We start from the raw sequence: 18599 nt of genomic DNA, 5'->3' as shown, positions 1-18599 counted from the left end.
TTATGTAGCTGAGACTGGAAAGGTTTAAAAACATTTTTTAAGTGTTTTGAGAAAATGTCGGCCTTCTCTTTATTGCTTCTCGCCCAATTATTTTCGCTTGTTTTAATAGGTGGGTTATGCTGCTGGGATCTCCTAAGCTTTTTTGTTGCTTTCCACAACGAATAGTCTGTAGCCTCAGTTGATGTCAAGTTTTCTAGGTATTCTTGAATGCCTTGGTTCTGTTCGATTTGGATTAGATCTCTCAGCTCTTTTATGGCCCTATTAAATTTTCTTTTATTCTCTTCAGTCCTTTGCTGTTGCCAATTTCGTCGTAACTTTCTTTTTTCTGCTATCTTTTTCTGTATTGTACATGATATATGTGTATTTTTTCTTGGAAATGTTTCAATGTTGGGAGTCGCGGAATATGCTGCCTCCTGTATATTTTTTGTAAGATTTATTGCTGCTATTTCTATATCCATTTCAGTTTGTAACGGTAAGTTTAGAGAGATATTTTGGTCTAAGTTTTCTCTAAATGAGGGCCAGTTAGTTCTATTATTGCACAGAGAAGGGGGTTTATCTTTGATGGTAATTTTTGAAGAAATTGTTACTATTATTGGTGAATGATCAGAAGACAGGTCGAAACATGATTCTGCTTGACACTTTTTTGGATCAATATTTTTTGTAATACAGAAATCTATTGTATCTGGTTTTTTATTTCTGTCTGAAGGCCAATATGTTGGTTCACCAGTAGAGATATGTTGTAAGTTATCTATCCTTATGGCTTTGAGCAGTTCTCTACCTTTTGACGTTATTATTCTTGAGCCCCACATTAAATGTTTTGCATTATAATCTCCTCCTGCTATAAATCTATTACCTAGCGTACGGAAGAATTCTTGAAATTGTTCTGCCTTGTTGTTATGTTTGGGTGGGCAATAAATCGCAGAAATTGTTAATGGTCCATGGGCTTCCTCTATGGTTATACTGGTGGCTTGCAGGTAGTCTTTGCGGAATTTTTCTTTTTCGAAATGCTTTATATCATCTCGAATTATTATGGCTGTACCTCCATGTGCTTTATCATCAGGGTGATTTGTATGATAAAGCTTATATTTAGGAACTTTCAAATAATTTTTGTCCGTAAAGTGTGTTTCGGAAACCATCATAACGTCAATATTTTGTTCAATTACGAACATTTTTAGTTCCCTGGCATGTTGTTGGAGCCCATTGGCATTCCAGACGGCGATTTTGTAGCTATTGGTTTCAGGCATTAGGCAAGTTTGCTTACGACGGTTGTGAGTAGACCAAGCATCGTACTCATTTGATCCATTAGTTTGGCCATCATATTTTCCAATCTTGAGATGTTGCTAGTTTCAGTAGGTTGAGATATTGTCTCTCGTTTTTGTGCTGAACCATTTTCAACTATTTGGGCATAAGTTATGTCTGGTTGACTTGTTCTGGTGGGTAGTGGTAAATTGGTAGTAGTGGATTGTTTTTGTTGATGCCTTTTTTCCCTTAAGGCAGGATAGAGTTTCTGCTGTAGTTGCTTGTGAACTGCGCAACCCTTGTAGTTCGCTGGATGATTTCCGTTACAGTTGACACATTTCACTTTTTCATCGCGAACTTTACGAGTACAATCTCCTGTCTTATGTTCTCCTGCACATTTTACGCATCTATATGATTTGCGACAGTAAGTCTTTGTGTGCCCGTGCGCTTGACACCTTGTGCATTGTGGTATAATTCTTTTTATATGTGGTGGTTCGCATTTAATAATATTATTTTCCAATTTGGTGATTTCATACACCGCCTTATTGTTTCCATTAGGTTTTATGTCTATATAAAACATAGGCAGAGGTTTTTTTGTCGTGTGATGTCGTATATTGTGAATATTTACGACCTCGTGGCCTTTTTCAGCTAGTGCTACCTTGATGGTGTTAAAGTCCGTCCCGTGATGTAATCCTTTTAGTACGAATTTAAATGTTCTCTCGGATTTTGGCCTGAATGTATGGTATTGGGTGTTTCTTTCATCTAATTCTTTTATAAGAACTTTAAAGTGATCCGCTTCGAACAATTGGATTTTAATTGTTTCATAGCTCACTGTTTTAATTGTATAGTTCGTAGTAATGGTTTTTAATAAATCATGGATGTTTTTTATTATTCCTACCTTATAGACTGTTATTGGTGGTGGTTTGGGAACAACTTTTTCAGGGCTTGGTTGTATGTTCTCTTCAATTTCTTCCGACAGGTTGCTAAAACTGTTTTTTGTCTCTATCGGTTTCTGCAACCAATAGTCACTGATTCTTGTTTGTTTCCTCGCGATTTCTTCTTCTGGACTTCTCAATCGTTTTTTGTTAACGACTGTAGTCCATTCTGATGGTGGAGTTTGCGTTATTGCTGTTTGTTCTAATCTTATATCAAAGTGTGCAGGTGATTTGGTTGAATCGCTATTGTTTGCCATTTTTTAATTTTTAATATTTTATTTAATTTACTTCCAGAGGATAAAAAAAATAAAATAAATACATTGTTTATTTCACGCACTTCATTTTTCACTTACGTTATTTTAGCACTAGTTTTTTTACTATAAATAATATAAATGAATTTCAAAAGGACTGTTGTAAAATAAGATGAAATTATTTTAAACACTAATAAAAATGAGATGCAGTCCTTTTGTCTGGTCACGTAAACACGTATTCACTACACTTTAGGTCCACTGAGAGACGGATAGCCGCATCTGTTATGCGTTTTTAACACTCACTTAAAAAACCGTAATAAAATACTGGGTTTTTTTAAAGAAAGGTATCTTTTTATAGCTTGGACCGTATTGAAAATACGTCTTCACCCTACGAAGGTTGGAACTGAACTAAGCCCTATATTAAAAATCCTGTAGGTGTAAATTTATGAATAATTATTTCTATATAAAAAAATGTAATATAATTAATAAATAAAGAACAACGTATAATAAATAACAGAGTGGACCATTCAACTTACCATTTGAATTGCTGTCAAATATTTTTTCCACCAAAGATACTTTTGGTATTGGGGTCCCAAGGCTGCGATGAAATAGTAGGTGTACATAATAATATGAACGAAGGTGTTGAGGAATCCGAAGAAAGTCGAGTGACCGCCTGGGGTAAACTTGACACCGAACCATACCGACAGTGGCATAATTCCGTGATGTATAACGTGCAGCGTAGAAACTTGAGCAAACTTTTTCCTCATAACGAAGAAGAACTGTAAAAAAATTAGTTTAAATTAGAAATACGATACATATAAAAAAATATCAAATTTAATATGGCAATAAAATATGTATTAGGTTGGTAATAATGTAAATCCTTCAATTTTATACTAATATATTTCTTTTTAGTACAGCTTTTATCTATAGGCCTATAACTTAATTTTAAAGGATTTGCTAACAAATCATTTAAAATAAAAAAACCTTTTAAAGGATAGACTAAAACTTCATGCCGCTAAGGTTTCCGTATGAGTCATTTCGTCAATTTTTTGTAGTGTATTGAAAGTCTCTGAATTTGGTTTGAATTGTGAATTGTGGTTGAAAGGTTGGCAACGCTGGTGGATTGGTACCATGCGGTTCGCAGCTATAAAAGATCACCACGACGATGTCTCGCTCACTTTTCTTTTCTCTACCCCCTTGTAACAGTACCACTTCCACAGCGCTACCGTACTTTCTTTACCTTAACATAATATCCTGTCTATTTTCCCGTCGACCACATGTATCATTCAATATCGAAATAAACAAGTTTTTATTCAACTAGTGTTTTCAGTTCCTGTGCGAATTCCTTCCAAAAATAGTAGTGAGTATTCCGATAAACGACCGCATCGACAGCCACACATTCCGACCGACCGACCAGACTAACATTCCTACAATTGGTGACCTCGACCTGATCGAAGTGCCTAACGGCTAAACCAGCTCAACATAAGCCATTTTGAAACGTAAAAGTGGTAATTCTGACACCGAATACAAAATGCGTTCTGGACAGACAAAAACACGAGGATTTGAAGATATTAATCCATGATTATTGTGAAACGCATGAAGAACATACAGTATTGTTGGGAGTAACATATGGAGAATTTCTAATTACTTGAGGAACATGGGAATGATCCTAAAGCTTAGATATTTTGTGCCATATGAATTAAAGTTACGAGACATTGAAAGGGCTTGGTGATGTGTAATATGCTCCTTCAAAGTAAAAATCAGGACAGGTTTTTTGCATCGTGTTGTCATTGGTGACGAAAAATGGATCTATTACGATAATCCGAAGCGAAAAAATCGTGAGGGTCATCTGGTCATGCATGAACAACAATGACAAAGCCAAATATCCAGCTAATCGAAGCTAATGCTCGGTATTGGTGGGATCAAATTGGTGTGGTATACTATCAGCTGCTAAGATATGATGAAATCTTCTACAACTCAACTTATCACACTCGACCACATGTTGCAAAACCGGCGAAAACACACTTAAAATAGGAGATACTACCCTATCCGCCATATTATCCAAACCTTGTTCCCTCTGGTTACTAATTGTCTTGACATATAAATCGTGACCTCTCTGAGTAGCGCTATATATATATATATATATATATATAATAATAATAAAATCAATTTGGTGTGGTATACTATCAGCTGCTAAGATATGATGAAATCTTCTACAACTCTTCAACTTATCAAGCTTGACAACACTCGACCACATATTGTAAAACCGGCGAAAACACACTTAAAATAGGAGATACTACCCTATCCGCCATATTATCCAAACCTTGTTCCTTCTGGTTACTACTTGTCTTGACATATAAATCGTGACCTCTCTGAGTAGCGCTATATATATATATATATATATATATATATATATATATATATATATATATATATATATATATATATATATATATATATATATATATATATATATATATGAATCGAATTTCTGCGCATCTTAAGTTTGTTTTCTGATAATAAAAAGTAGTTTAATTCTTATTGCCTTATGCTAATATAACATCCTTTTTATTTAGCATCAACATCAGTATGAACTAACGTGATAGAATTGGACTTCCGAACCTCTTTGACACATTAGTCATTAGCATATTTTAATATATATTATATATAATATTGCATATTGAATGTATTTAAATAATAACATTAGAAATTTAAATTAAATTAATTATTATAATCATACTTGTGATTTATAGTTTTTAGTTTATTGAAAGTATTGAGTTTATTGGGCCTTGATGATGCACTTGGACCATTCCTATGTTTATATTTATTGACCAAATTTTGATCGATCAAGTTTTTTCTTCATTTTACGTAAGAAACCAAGAATAGAACGTTATTAATCAACAATCCAACCATTTTGATGTCGTTAAATTTGATGTTCTTGAAGTCGTTTGTTTTCTTTTGTGGTCATTATACTTACTAATGCAGTTTAACATATTTATATGAAATTTCAATATTCCTAATTTCTATGGTTCAAAGGTGGGAAAACACCAAACAGGTTATTATTTTCGATTTATCTTAATATCTACCAGTTCAAGATATACTTAAATATTATATTGCAATTAATTATTTTATTTGTTTATATTGGAAATAGGAATGTGAATTTTGATGTGTGTTTGTTTGTTTGTGTACTTCCGAGGTGGTCCCATGGAGGAAAACCTTAAATTTCAAAGGAACGTACAAAGTTTTCACATATGTTTTTATCTGAAATAATTAGATATTTGTGTATAATGTTATTGCCTTATTGATATAGCGAAAGCCATTCAGTTTGTTTTTAAGCAGTAACCATATCATTTGAGATATCGTAGAAACATAACATGCTACTATTTCTGTGGTGTAAATGTTCGAAAGCTAAGCTCACACGCGGAAGTCGCGGCTTCGATTCCCAACGTGAGCAAAAACTTTTTTGTTCCATTTTGGTTAAAAAATTTGTCAAATAAGACTAGGTAGCGGACCCCGGGACCTGAAGTGTTCCTTTATATTATGTTATACACATTATATATATTAGACATATACACATAATTAAATTACGAACAAAACAAATCTAAATTGTCCAATGTATCATTGTTATGATATACAGAGAAACTAGAGATTTAACCTTAAAATATTTCGCGACGTTCAATATCTAGATGTCACTACTATGAACTAATTATTTAATCGTTATACTAAGAATCGCGAAAGCATTTGATTGGTTGATTCGTTCCTATGGTGCGTTGTTTTTCTTATTTTGGGCGTCGTTTTCTGAGTGATGAAGTATAGAACAAAGCTTTTAATGATTTCCTACGTTTTTCTGCTCGTTTAATGCATATTCGTTCTGGTGTATAGAAAACCAAACAATGAGATATCGTTATCCTTTCAAGAACTTGCCGACTCTTATTTAAAAATTAGATAGGTCATGTAATACTCCCAAATTATCTGGATCAAGCATGTGTGGTGTGTAACTTAGCATTGTATATATATATATATATATATATATATATATATATATATATATATATATATATATAAATTCTAATTTAAATAATATATTTGAATAAAAATGTTATCAAATATAATTTATTTTAACATTATAGTACATCTAAAAAATACAGTTAATTATACAGCCACAATAGTTTATAGGTTAGAATTATAACCTCTTATCACTTTGCATTTGTCTGACAACTGGACTACTTTGACAAGCTCATTCGTTTACGCGTTCCAACCAATCAGAAAAAATTGCTTCTCTTTTTAACTGAAATAAAATGAGAAGGAAAATAATGTCCGATTCTAAAACGAATTTACAAATTGCGACAGGCAATACATTAAACATCTTGATGACGTATGTACTTTGAATAGACCATATGTGTATATATTGGCCAGAGTATAAACCAAAAATCTGTTCAAATGGAACAATATCAAAAATATGAAGGTAAATGTGACTACACTGGAAAAAGGTGTGTATCGCAAAGTCAACCAATATATGTATAGTGTCAAACTGCTTTTTAAGAGATTAATTTATTTAAAAAAATATGTTTTGGCTACATATCCAAATCATTATAATGTTGCGTGAGGCTATGTAACCAAGACAGTTTGGGTTTTCGTTTTGGATCTATTAGAAAATATATGCCCCAAAAATTATGTAAATTGTTTTTATTGAAATGTTTGTGTCTAATCTGTTTACTCGTCGGTAAATTCTGTAGACCAAGCTGAGATAAAGTTTATAAAAGCAAATCAAGAACCACACTTAGCAACTCCGTTAAGATTTATTTCGTATGTGGGTCTTTAATGTATTTTTTTCTGTTAAAAATCTGTTTTTAAATTTTAGTGAGTTCCTTATTTATTTTCTGAAGTCGGTTCTATTTTACTGTTAAAAATATTTTTTTTTTCAACTTATTGTGCAATGTTAACTAACCGAATAGTTTAAATGTTTATTTAATTCGGTACAGTATTTAAATTTCATTTAACGAATTATGTGAGAATATCACATCGGCAATACCACGAAACAGTGGAACATTACTGATTTATTTTTATTTCGATATTCCCTAAATAGTATGATCAATTCAATATAGTCATATAGTCATAGTCAAGTAATGTCATATAGTCAATATAACAGGTCAATTGAAGGTTCCCGGCCTACCATAGTAAAACACATTTTTTGGCAAAATTATCTTTTTTTATTCAACATAATTCCCTTCAAGGGTGAAACACTGATTATAGCGACTCTTCAACTTTTCGATACCATTTTTGTAGTACGATTTCTCTTTTGCTTCAAAATAGGCCTCAGTTTTGGCGATCACCTTTTCATTCGACGAAAATTTCTTCCCAGCGAACATTCTTTTGAGATCTGAGAACAGGAAATAGTCGTTGGGGGCTAGATCTGGAGAATACGGTGGATGCGGAAGCAATTCGAAGCCCAATTCATGGATTTTTGTCATCGTTTCCACTGACTTGTGACACGGTGCATTGCCTTGGTGAAGCAGCACTTTCTTTTTCTTTAAATACGGCTATTTTCGGCGATTTCGTCCTTCAAATGGTCCAATAACGCTATGTAATAGTCGCTGTTGATGGTCCTTCCTTTTTCAAGGTAGCGAATGAAAATTATTCCATGCGCATCCCAAAATACAGACGCCATAACCTTGCCAGCCGACTGTTACGTTTTCCCACGCTTTGGAGCGGGTTCATCGTGTTGCGTGCGCCGTCCACTCGGATGACGGTCGATCAGATTTCTATCGGAACACTGCTCAGAATCATCAAGTCGTTAAAAACAATTTTGGTCAAAAGTGAGGTCGCGTGGCACCCACTTTGCACAGAGCTTTCTCATACCCAAATATTCGTGAATGATATGATGTACACCTTCAGTTGATATCTTCAGAGTGTCTGTTATTTCATTAAATTTCAATTTACGGTTATTCAGAATCATTTTGTGGATTTTTAAAATATTTTCGTCGGTAACAATCTTTTTTGGGCATCCACTTCGTTCACAGTCTTCTTATAAATTGTGTTTTAAGCGGTTTTTTACATTTTTCATTGACATCATCATATTTTACTAACTTTAATCATCAGGAATTCTTAATTTATTATTAAAAATAGGCGGTTAGAAATTCTTTCGATCCTATCTCTATAGAACTCTCTTAATGTTTGTGCAAATCTGTTAATAATATAAGTTGGCTTTCAGACAGACCCAGAAATCTTAGAAATTCTACAGTTACCGTATAGCGATTATATTAATTATAAATTCATTTTTAAATACATGAAAAAACTCATTATTTAATTACTATATTTATGCTTCAGTAATTAGCAAATCTTGCAAATAAACATCATCAAATTATATCGTTCTAAAATCGTTCGTAGTAAATCTTTTAAAACTTTATGTATGATTATGCAACTGCAGTAGGTTTATTAGTTGAACGAATTAACACTTGATCTACTTACCGTGTCGAAAAATTCCGTAAATTTCGAAATGTAGTACCACCAGCTGGCGTGGGCCATCTGAAATAGACGAGAATGTTGTAAATCATATTTTGATTATGTCTAATAACTTCATTAAAAACACATTTAGGACAAGTTTTGATATGAAGAAATATTGCATATAATACTTACTCTTAACGCTTTGGGTGACATGGAGTAATCAACAGGCTGACATCTATAACTATATCCATTTAGCCATCCGCCCATACTAGCCTGCATAATAAAAAAAACTTTTATTAATATAATCAATGTTTATTACATTGTTACATTAGAAATACTATAGCGAGAAGTTGGAACAAGCTTCCCATGGAGAAATAAAAGATTTCTTAAGCATTTTGGAATTGCTATTTTGAGATATTAGTACATATTATACATAGAGTCCATTTGGAAAGTTTATATTTTTAAATTTAGATTAATTAATTATAAACTATTTATTACTATATATTAATAACAATAATATTTTTGGTAAATTTTTTTTTATTCAACATAATTCCCTTCAAGGGTAATACACTGATTTTTCGATACCATTCTTGTAGTACGATTTGTCCTTTGCTTCAAAATAGGCCTCCGTTTCGGCGATCACCTCTTCATTCGATGAAAATTTCTTCCCAGCAATTCGAAGCCCAATTCATGGATTTTTGCTATCATTTTCACTGACTTGTGACACGGTGCATTGTCTTGGTGAAGCAGCACTTCCTTTTTCTTCAAAGGCGGCCGTTCCGTCCTTCAAACGGTCCAATAACGATGTGTAAATAGTCGTTGTTGATGGTCCTTCCTTTTTCAAGGTAGTCAATGAAAATTATTCCATGCGCATCCCAAAATACAGACGCCATAATCTTGCCAGCCGACTGTTGCGTTTTCCCACGCTTTGGAGCGGGTTCATCGTGTGCAGTCCACTCGGATGACTGTCCATTGGACTTCGGAGTGAAATAATGGAGCAATGTTTCATCCATTATTACCTATCGACGCAAAAACTCTGGTTTATTACGCTTTATCACCTTCAAACACTGCGCCGAATCATTAACTCGTCGTTGTTTTTGGTCAAAAGTGAGCTCGCGCGGCATCCACTTTGCATAGAGCTTCCTCATACTCAAATATTCGTGAATTATATGATGTACACATTCGGTTGATATCTTTAGAGTGTCTGCTATTTCATTCAATTTCAATTTACGGCCATTCAAAAGCATTTTGTGGATTTTTTTAATGTTTTCGTCGGTAACAACCACTTTTGGGCGTCCACTGCGTTCACCGTCTTCGGCGCTCATTTCACCACGTCTAAACTTAGCATATTAATCCTTGATGGTTGGTTTTCCTGGGGCAGAGTCCGGAAACTCGGCATCAAGCCAAGTTTTTGCTTCAACTGTATTTTTGCCCTTCAAAACGCAATATTTTATCAGAACGCGAAGTTCATTTTTATTCATTTTTTTCACAATAATAAAAGTTGCTTCACTCAAAATGTTATAATTCACAAAGTAATGATCCGACAGCTGTCAAATTTATACACGCATCTTTTCACGGTTAGGGCTAACTAAAAAATATATGAATTTAATTCTAGTAGCGCCATCTATGTGTCACGTCGGGGACTTTTCAATTGACGTGTTATAAATGCTTTTCTACGTTTTCGTGATATAACTATGTTAAACATGAATTACAACACATAAATATTACAGTTTATCGCGAAAATAATGCCAGCGTTACTCTTTACAAATGTTTTTCTTTAAAATACTTCAAGACAAGACGTTCTGTACCAATTACGAAAAAAATTAATCACAACCGGATCTATTTACAATGTTATTTGAATTTAGCAGATGAAACTAAATGAAAATAGGAAATTTCATTGTTGAGCGGTGTTATAGAGGACCATTTACGCGTAATTAATTTTAATTCAATGAATGCCTGAGATCGATTATATAAAGAACCGCGAATTATATATAGTATATGGGCAAAATCTATATATAAATTTGAGGTAAACGGCGAATAAACATTTCATGCTTGTGCTTACGCGGTCAGAATATATACAGGCATCGTTTAGCTCTCTGTTATACATTCTACGTGATATCGGAATTTATTATGTGGTATTTCAAGATGTATTTAAAAAAAAAATTAAATATTGAATGAATTTTATTTCTTCAAAAATCGAATCTCGTTATTATTTTCTAGTGAATAATAAAACTAACATTAATATTAATAATGTATTTTATTCAAAGCATTGTCCATTAATATCATAGACTGTTTTAACTCGAGCTCAACAACCAGGACCTATCCGAAGTATAAATTCCCCAGACGATCTAGAAGAAGCTGTCTTAAAGCTTGCTCTAGATATCCAAACAGCCGCAGACAGAGCTACTGAAACATGCAACTCTACACCTTTTCAAATTAACCGTCCTAAAGAAATAAAAGAAGTAATCAGGTACAGGAATCGATTAGCGAGAAGAGCTCGTGAGTTATTGGTTTGTTGCTATAGATTTTATAACTCATACTCTAACAATACCCGAAATATACTAGATTCTCATAGCTTATTATAATATAATAATTATGTAATAAGAAATGTTTTCAACAAAGCGTATAAATTGTAAATTTTATAGCAGTGGTCAAAAATATCTGGAGAAAAATATCAGTTCTAATTATAATGGAATAAATATAGGCCGACAACATTAACATTTATTTAACTATGTGTACTTTTGTGTTAAACGATTGTATAACATATGTTTATAAAAAAATATGGAAATTTATATTCAACTCTTTTATTCGTAAAACTTTTATTATCTTACACAAACGTTACAACACAATATCTTGTCGAGAATTGGCATATACATAGAATATTGTCAAAAATAAAATTAAAATTATACATAAACCACAACAAAATTACGACATTAAGAACTAGTTGTTTATTGTTATAATTTATTTTATTTTTTATTAGAACATGGTGCTATTAAGCTCGGAGTTCTTGTTATCCAAAGGTCAACTAGTAAGAGGGTTAATAGAATACAATATATATAGTTCCATTGTTTCGAATTTATCCTTCAAAAATTCTGTTTCTGTATATCGTTGTCAGCCAAAGTCCGAAATTAGAATAAATATTGACTTAAAATAGAAACAGAATATTGAACTTAATAGAGGAGTGTTTCTATACATTTTTAACTCCCAAATTTCTCCAAAAATTGAAAGATTATTAGAGCTTTATGCTAACATACTGAAAAAAGAATATATTTTTACTTAGAAGAAATTGGAATATGAACCAATATGATACATTATTTATAGAAAATTAGTTTTCCTCGAAAATTAGTTTTCAAGATCTAAGCTTATATATTATATAAGATTAATAATAATTATATATCATCGTCATTGATAAAGTAGTGTGAATATTTAAAATCACTGAATTTGGATGTTTCGCCTCTTTGCTATATTTTCCAGACATTGCTCGATCGGATTCCGGAGAAACAGGCACTGTCAATCAATTGAAAAATTATAATGTTAAAAATAATTTTAATTATTAAAAAAAAAAGAATTTTATCAATTTTTGATAATGTTTTTATCACTTAATAAATTCTGGGCCTGGCATAATCTTCAAAAGAGTCCCACTATCGAAGTTTCAATGACCATATAGCGTTTAGTCCAAAAATTTCACTGGTTAGAGTTCAATAATTTATTAATGTTTTTCAAACAATATATTGTGTGACAAGTAGATGATTAAATTCGTATCGTGTTTCGAACTTACCTTCACTTCATTCACGTTTTTATTATCTTTAGTAGTTCCATAATCTGCCCTTAGGGTAATAAGTATTTGTTATGTTTATATTATATATACACGACATGTAGAAAATTATTTCATTAAGTGATCTCCTGTTCAAAATCCTATTTTAATTAGTTAGTCTTATTTTAAAGTTTATTTTAAATATTTTCAGTAATCAGATCGGATAGTGTTAGACGTTTTAGTCTACGCACTTCACTGTCACTTTATATATTTAGCTGATTAGCGAGTACATTGGGATTCACTGACACTCTTTCGAAGTACATCCTACAAAGAGGTTGAATTATACTCGTTGTTGGATTTTGATGAATATCGCGTTGAATTACTTCATTTGAAACATAGTACGGAGCATCGACAACGGCACGCAAGAATTTATTTTGGTACCGTTGTATGATGGACATATTTGGTGTTCTGAAATAATCTTAATTTTTTCTGTTATACAATGATTACAATTTGAAGCCTATTATAAGATTATTTTGAAATCAAAGACAAAATTCACTAGTATAAAAAAAATAATGGTATAAATAAGAGTGGCTGGACTGAACGTATACATTTTGAAGAGAAATAGTTTAGTGATTAAAATTGTTGTAAAAAAAAATAAAAAAACAAGTTGTTGTTTTATTTTTAAATCCAGGACTTTTTGAAACGTGTGTTATCTAAATAATCCAAAACATTGGCTGATGTAATTGATCAATCAAGTATGATTTATATTACATTGAAATAATGAATGTATATCAAATATCGTATTTCTAAGTATGTATGTGAATGATTATTTAATAGAAAATAAGAAAATGTCAACGGTTCTATTTATATATCAAATTACCATTATCTTACTCACCTCATAAAATAACCAACAACTGAATAAGACTTGGAATAAATTGTAATATATTAGGATTTGCTTCAGCTGGAACGGTTTGCGGTTCTCCATCATTTTTGGACCCCAGATCTTCACGATGTATACGTATGTAAGGCACATGCATAGTGTTGGCAATGGTGAGCTCATTAAGAACCAGTCTTTAACCCTGACATCTGAAAAAACATTATTGCGTTTTAGTGATACAATTTAGTTAAAAGCCAAATGTTATATTTCCTTTTTATTTGAAAGGTTATGTATATAACTTATAATATTTTTCAAACACATAAAGATCTATGATACCTCCAACATGTCAATACCTTTCTATTTTGTAATAATTCTATTTTTTAAATTTATTAGACAATTTAGGGCAATTTTATCATTTATTTTTTAATTACCTGGTTATAACGCCATAAAACATTAATATTTTAATGCTTGCAACCTTATAAAAAAATAAATGGCCATTATAACCTCGTTAGCACAAAAAATATTCATAGTTTAAAAAATTGGGAAGTTAAAAATGTTTTCTTTTTACTATTAATGGTAATTTTGCCTTGTCATTTTCATTTCATTACAAGGACCTTTGCTCATTTCTAAATATTGCATTGATATAGTATATGCGCGTTCCATAAGAAAGCAGAACTTAATATAATAATAGCAATTATAAATAAGCATATCTAATAAGGATATAAATACAATCCAACAAATAGATACAATATTTGGGAATAGTTGTCTTCTTTTATGAAAGATGTGATAGATATAAATATATTTCAAAATATTTTGTTTATTCTAATTTTTATTTTAATATTTTATTTATCTATTGTTTATGTGTGTGTCTTAATTAGATTACTTCTTTTATTTAATTTATTTCATTTATTGCAATGTATATACGATATATTATTTCAATTTTCTGTACTATTTATCTGCTATGTATAGGATAGAACTCTCCAAAAGAATCAGACCGAACGAAATAATAAATCACAAAGCTTCAAATCTTATGTTATCAATTTATTTCATATTTCCGATTAACTAAATATTATATTTACACTTTTCTAAAAAAGGACCACATTTGATTTATATATTGATATTTGTTAATCTTTTGAAATATCTACAAAATCATAAAACTATTGATATAAACTTAAACTATACAAATTTGACCATTTTTCATTCTTACCTTACCAACTGATCAGTTTAAAGCAACAGGTACGAGCAACAAATTAGATTTGTTTTGATCGTAATTTAATTTTGTGTATATGACACAAAATTATGAAATAAAGTTGCAAAGAGGTAAATAGGTTTAGGTAGAGATTAAGCTAAAATAAATTTATATAGTAAAATATAAAGTACGTGTAACAGGTAGGTTAAGTAAGGTTTTTCGGTCCACAATTGAAGGAGAAATCGGTGAACACCGGTACAGTCGAACATGAAACTTCCTCCTTTTTTGAAGTCGATTAAAAAATGACAGTGAGGATTTTATCTACTACAAAACAGGCATAAAACTCTTCTTGGCGTTTATTTTTAGATATTCCACAGTTCAGTTCGTAGCCAATGCAGTACCAGTAACATAATATAACATAACAGGAAGCGAGACAGACCATTTATATTTTGGACAAATCAGTGTTCGGATATTTATGAGAGTCGAGATATGGTAAAATACTTTTTTCCTATATAATTATATATGGTTTTATTGAAAATAAATTAAGTATCCGAAAACCGGAATTTACTACAACTATGATAAAGAAGAAAATTAAGTGGATCCGCAAATATAAGGTTTTCATTGTAAGACCACTGATAAATAAATATTGTGATTTCTAGTTGAAGAATTCAAGTGATTTAGACAAATTTTTTGGGAGAAATTATCATCTCCATCATCTCCATTGATAATTTTAGTCGCGCATTGTAATATTTAAAAATATATTCCCCTATTCATTATTTTTCAACCACTGGACGAATTTCGAAGAGTTGTTTTTCATGTAATTGGTGCTGCGATCTTTATTTTCCAAGAAATTTGTCATTGGAACCATCTCTTAAGACAAATACCATGCTTTTTTCTCATTTACCATATTAACGCAGTGTTAGCCCAATAGCAACGTTTATTTTGATACCATAATATTAATCGAAAATAGTTTATGGTTATTTATTTAAATTATAATGAGAATATAAAAAATCTGACGTATATTCATTAGACTCCGTATAATTTTGTTAAGCAAATACCTTGTTAAATAGTTTTGAAACAAAATTAAATAATTATTAAAATGAAATAATATTATGTTTGCATATCGTCTCATATTTATTGTTTGACGCTAGTCAGTGAAAATAATTTGCAGTAAAGTGTCATCACATTATATGCGAAATTCCATTGCTGTTGTCAAAAAGTTCCTGGTTATAAAACGGACAAAAAAGTCAATAATTCGACATATAATAGTAAAGATTATTATATAATAATTTAAATAGAAAATAGATAAGTCAAAATCGGTCGTATGGAGATTAGATTTGTGTATAAATTTGACTTAACTTTGTCTAAACTTAGCATACCAATCCTAGATGGTTGATTTTCCTGGGGCAGTATCCGGAAACTCGACATCAAGCCAAGTTTTTGCTTCAACTGTATGTTTCCCTTCAAAAAGCAATATTTTATCAACACGCGAAATTCCTTTTTATCCATTTTTTCACAATAACAAAGGTTGCTTCACTCAAAATGCTATAATTCACAAACTAATGATCCGACAACTGTCAAATTTATATAGGCATCTTTTGAGGGTTAGGGCTAACTAAAAAACATATGGATTTAATTCTAGTAGCGCCATCTATGTGTCAGGCCGGGAACTTTTCAATTCACTTGTTAAGTACGTATCATTTTTGCCATGATAGTTTTATATTGTCTGGCCATAATTATTTTTAATGTTTGTTGGTCCCAATTAATTAACTTTAGGATTTGTATGTTTTAGGCGTATTCCTCTTCGCCTATGATGTTTTGCCATGCTTGGTGAATACCGTCATTATCATGGATACTATTGCTCATCCATTGTTAAACAATATCTGAGAGATCACATGTTTCCTTTTTCTTTCACATGTTACTGAAGTATGACCTTCAAGACTTATATAAACAGAAGCTGTGTTGCCAACAATATGTAGTATATTGTATGGTCTTCAGATTATTTTGTCTATACACTGTATATATCACTTTAAAAACATCTGTTAGGGCAAATCTAAATTTTTTTTCTAATCTTATTCTTTTTTTTCTCTACAGTACTTTTCTATATAACTAAAAAATAAAGAAATATTGGCAAAGTTTGGAATATTTATTTTAAAATACGTGTTAAACGGAAACACAAACGATTTTACAACAAAAAAAAGCACGTTGCTCAATATCGATAGTAAATTTTACTAGACAAAACAAAGAAACTATTAGTACCTCCTACCGATTTGGACATCTATGATGAATGAAAAACGTAAATACAGAATGAACTTTACAAGGCCGCCGAGCTGCGAAAGATCCTTCTCCTAAATATCAATGATTTACAGTCACAATTACACCACCAAAGGCAGATGAAATAAATACCTATAATAAATCGTCGACACCAAATCTTGATATGTTGGTCAATAATGTTATGTAACGAAATAGTGAGCAAAAAAAGTGTTTTTGTTTTTTAAGTTGATGGTTGCTTGATTATATCTTCTATAAATAATTGAATTAGATATATTAGTTTGTTTTTAAAAACGTAATTATGGGAAATATTTACAACGTTGTATAGAAACCTTGTTGAGTGTAAATCAACAACTATTAGAACCAGGAAGCACTTATTCACTTGAACAGGTATATGTCAAGAAATTTTGGTAAAAATAAGGTGCAATTAAAATATTTGCAGTCGTTTTAAACAATTTTTTTCATCTTCTTTTTTGATGATATGGTAATACCGTGTTGATGGACCTTCAACAACTCGAAAACGTATATCAGTCAGGTTATACTGTATCTAATGAAATGATAATACAAGTATTCACGGGTTTGGACCTGAGCAACCAAAAGCTTTGCTCTATCTTAAAATTGGTTTTAGTTTTCGAACGTTGTCTCTGTGTTTTCACATAATTGGAGACAAAATCACAGCAAAAAAAAGTTTCAAAGATGTTTAATGCAGTGGTGATAGTTTTTTTTAATCCCCTTTTAATCTGATTTTTTATAGATATGGAGTATCCGATACATTTTATAGAAAAAAATTTGTTATAATAATAAGCACTGTTGCGACGTAATCACGTTTATGTTTAAGAAAATTATGTAGTTTTAATTTTAGGGAAGTTATAAATGTTCTTATTATTATTATCATTTTTATAAGTATTATTATACTTATTGCTTTTTGAACCTAATGGTTCAAGGCAGGCAGTATGTTGCGACGCAATTTTAGTTATTCATATTTAAGGAAGTCATTTAAATTTAATTTTACGAAAATTGTACTGTTTTTATAGCCTAGGAGCCTACTTTATTAGACCATTTAACAGTTTTTCGATAAAATATCAATATATGAAAATTTTGGGCATCTCTATGGCATGATATCGAATGTTAGGTGATAACATACCAACCAAGGAAGGATTATCCCATCGACTCGTTGTCTAGTGTTTTGTATAATGGGTTTTCAAGTACCGAGGCTAGACGAAGCCTATCAGAAGTTATACCTTATGACACCTATAACCATCAAGATGATCCAAGATAGTGGAATTTTAGAGAATTGCTTACAATAATTGCCTTTCCCTCCCCGAAATTGTGAACGAATCGTAATAAGGAAAATGATTCCTTGAACCAACCTTCTTAGGCCCCATCAAGAACCCGAGGGGTAAGCTTAGATGGTAAAACACAATGCAACGACAACGAAAATCAGAATTGTTGAATCAGAAGAAATTTTTGATAGGAAAATGTAGTGAATGTATATTTTACTGAAGGTTTTCAACTAAGAAGAAGTCAAAATGTACCAGAATTACTAAATAATTACAAGAATTGACAAGAAAGAATTACTGAAGAGTTGACAAAAAAGAATTACGGAAAAATTGAACCAGAAGACCAGAAGCAGTAGAAA

The 18599-nt window shown here is 31.3% G+C and overlaps 1 protein-coding gene across 2 annotated transcripts in view; it reads right to left on the bottom strand.

Moving 5' to 3' along the window:
- LOC143190903 (very long chain fatty acid elongase AAEL008004) overlaps positions 1 to 18599 on the bottom strand; it is a 64959-nt gene that overhangs the window by 14320 nt on the left and 32040 nt on the right. For both annotated transcript variants that reach the window (XM_076395494.1, XM_076395495.1), the window contains 4 exons: positions 13519 to 13709; positions 9062 to 9142; positions 8894 to 8950; positions 2962 to 3204 (listed from right to left, as the gene is read on the bottom strand). In XM_076395494.1, the coding sequence (XP_076251609.1) occupies positions 2962 to 3204; positions 8894 to 8950; positions 9062 to 9142; positions 13519 to 13709 (572 nt within the window). The remainder of the gene's footprint in view (positions 1 to 2961; positions 3205 to 8893; positions 8951 to 9061; positions 9143 to 13518; positions 13710 to 18599) is intronic.

Source organism: Rhynchophorus ferrugineus, unplaced genomic scaffold (genome assembly GCF_030347505.1).
Source record: "Rhynchophorus ferrugineus isolate W39M unplaced genomic scaffold, kcgeb_rfMv2 rfM2, whole genome shotgun sequence".
In the NCBI taxonomy this organism is placed as follows: domain Eukaryota; kingdom Metazoa; phylum Arthropoda; class Insecta; order Coleoptera; family Curculionidae; genus Rhynchophorus; species Rhynchophorus ferrugineus.
This window is presented reverse-complemented; position numbering and strand designations above follow the sequence as displayed.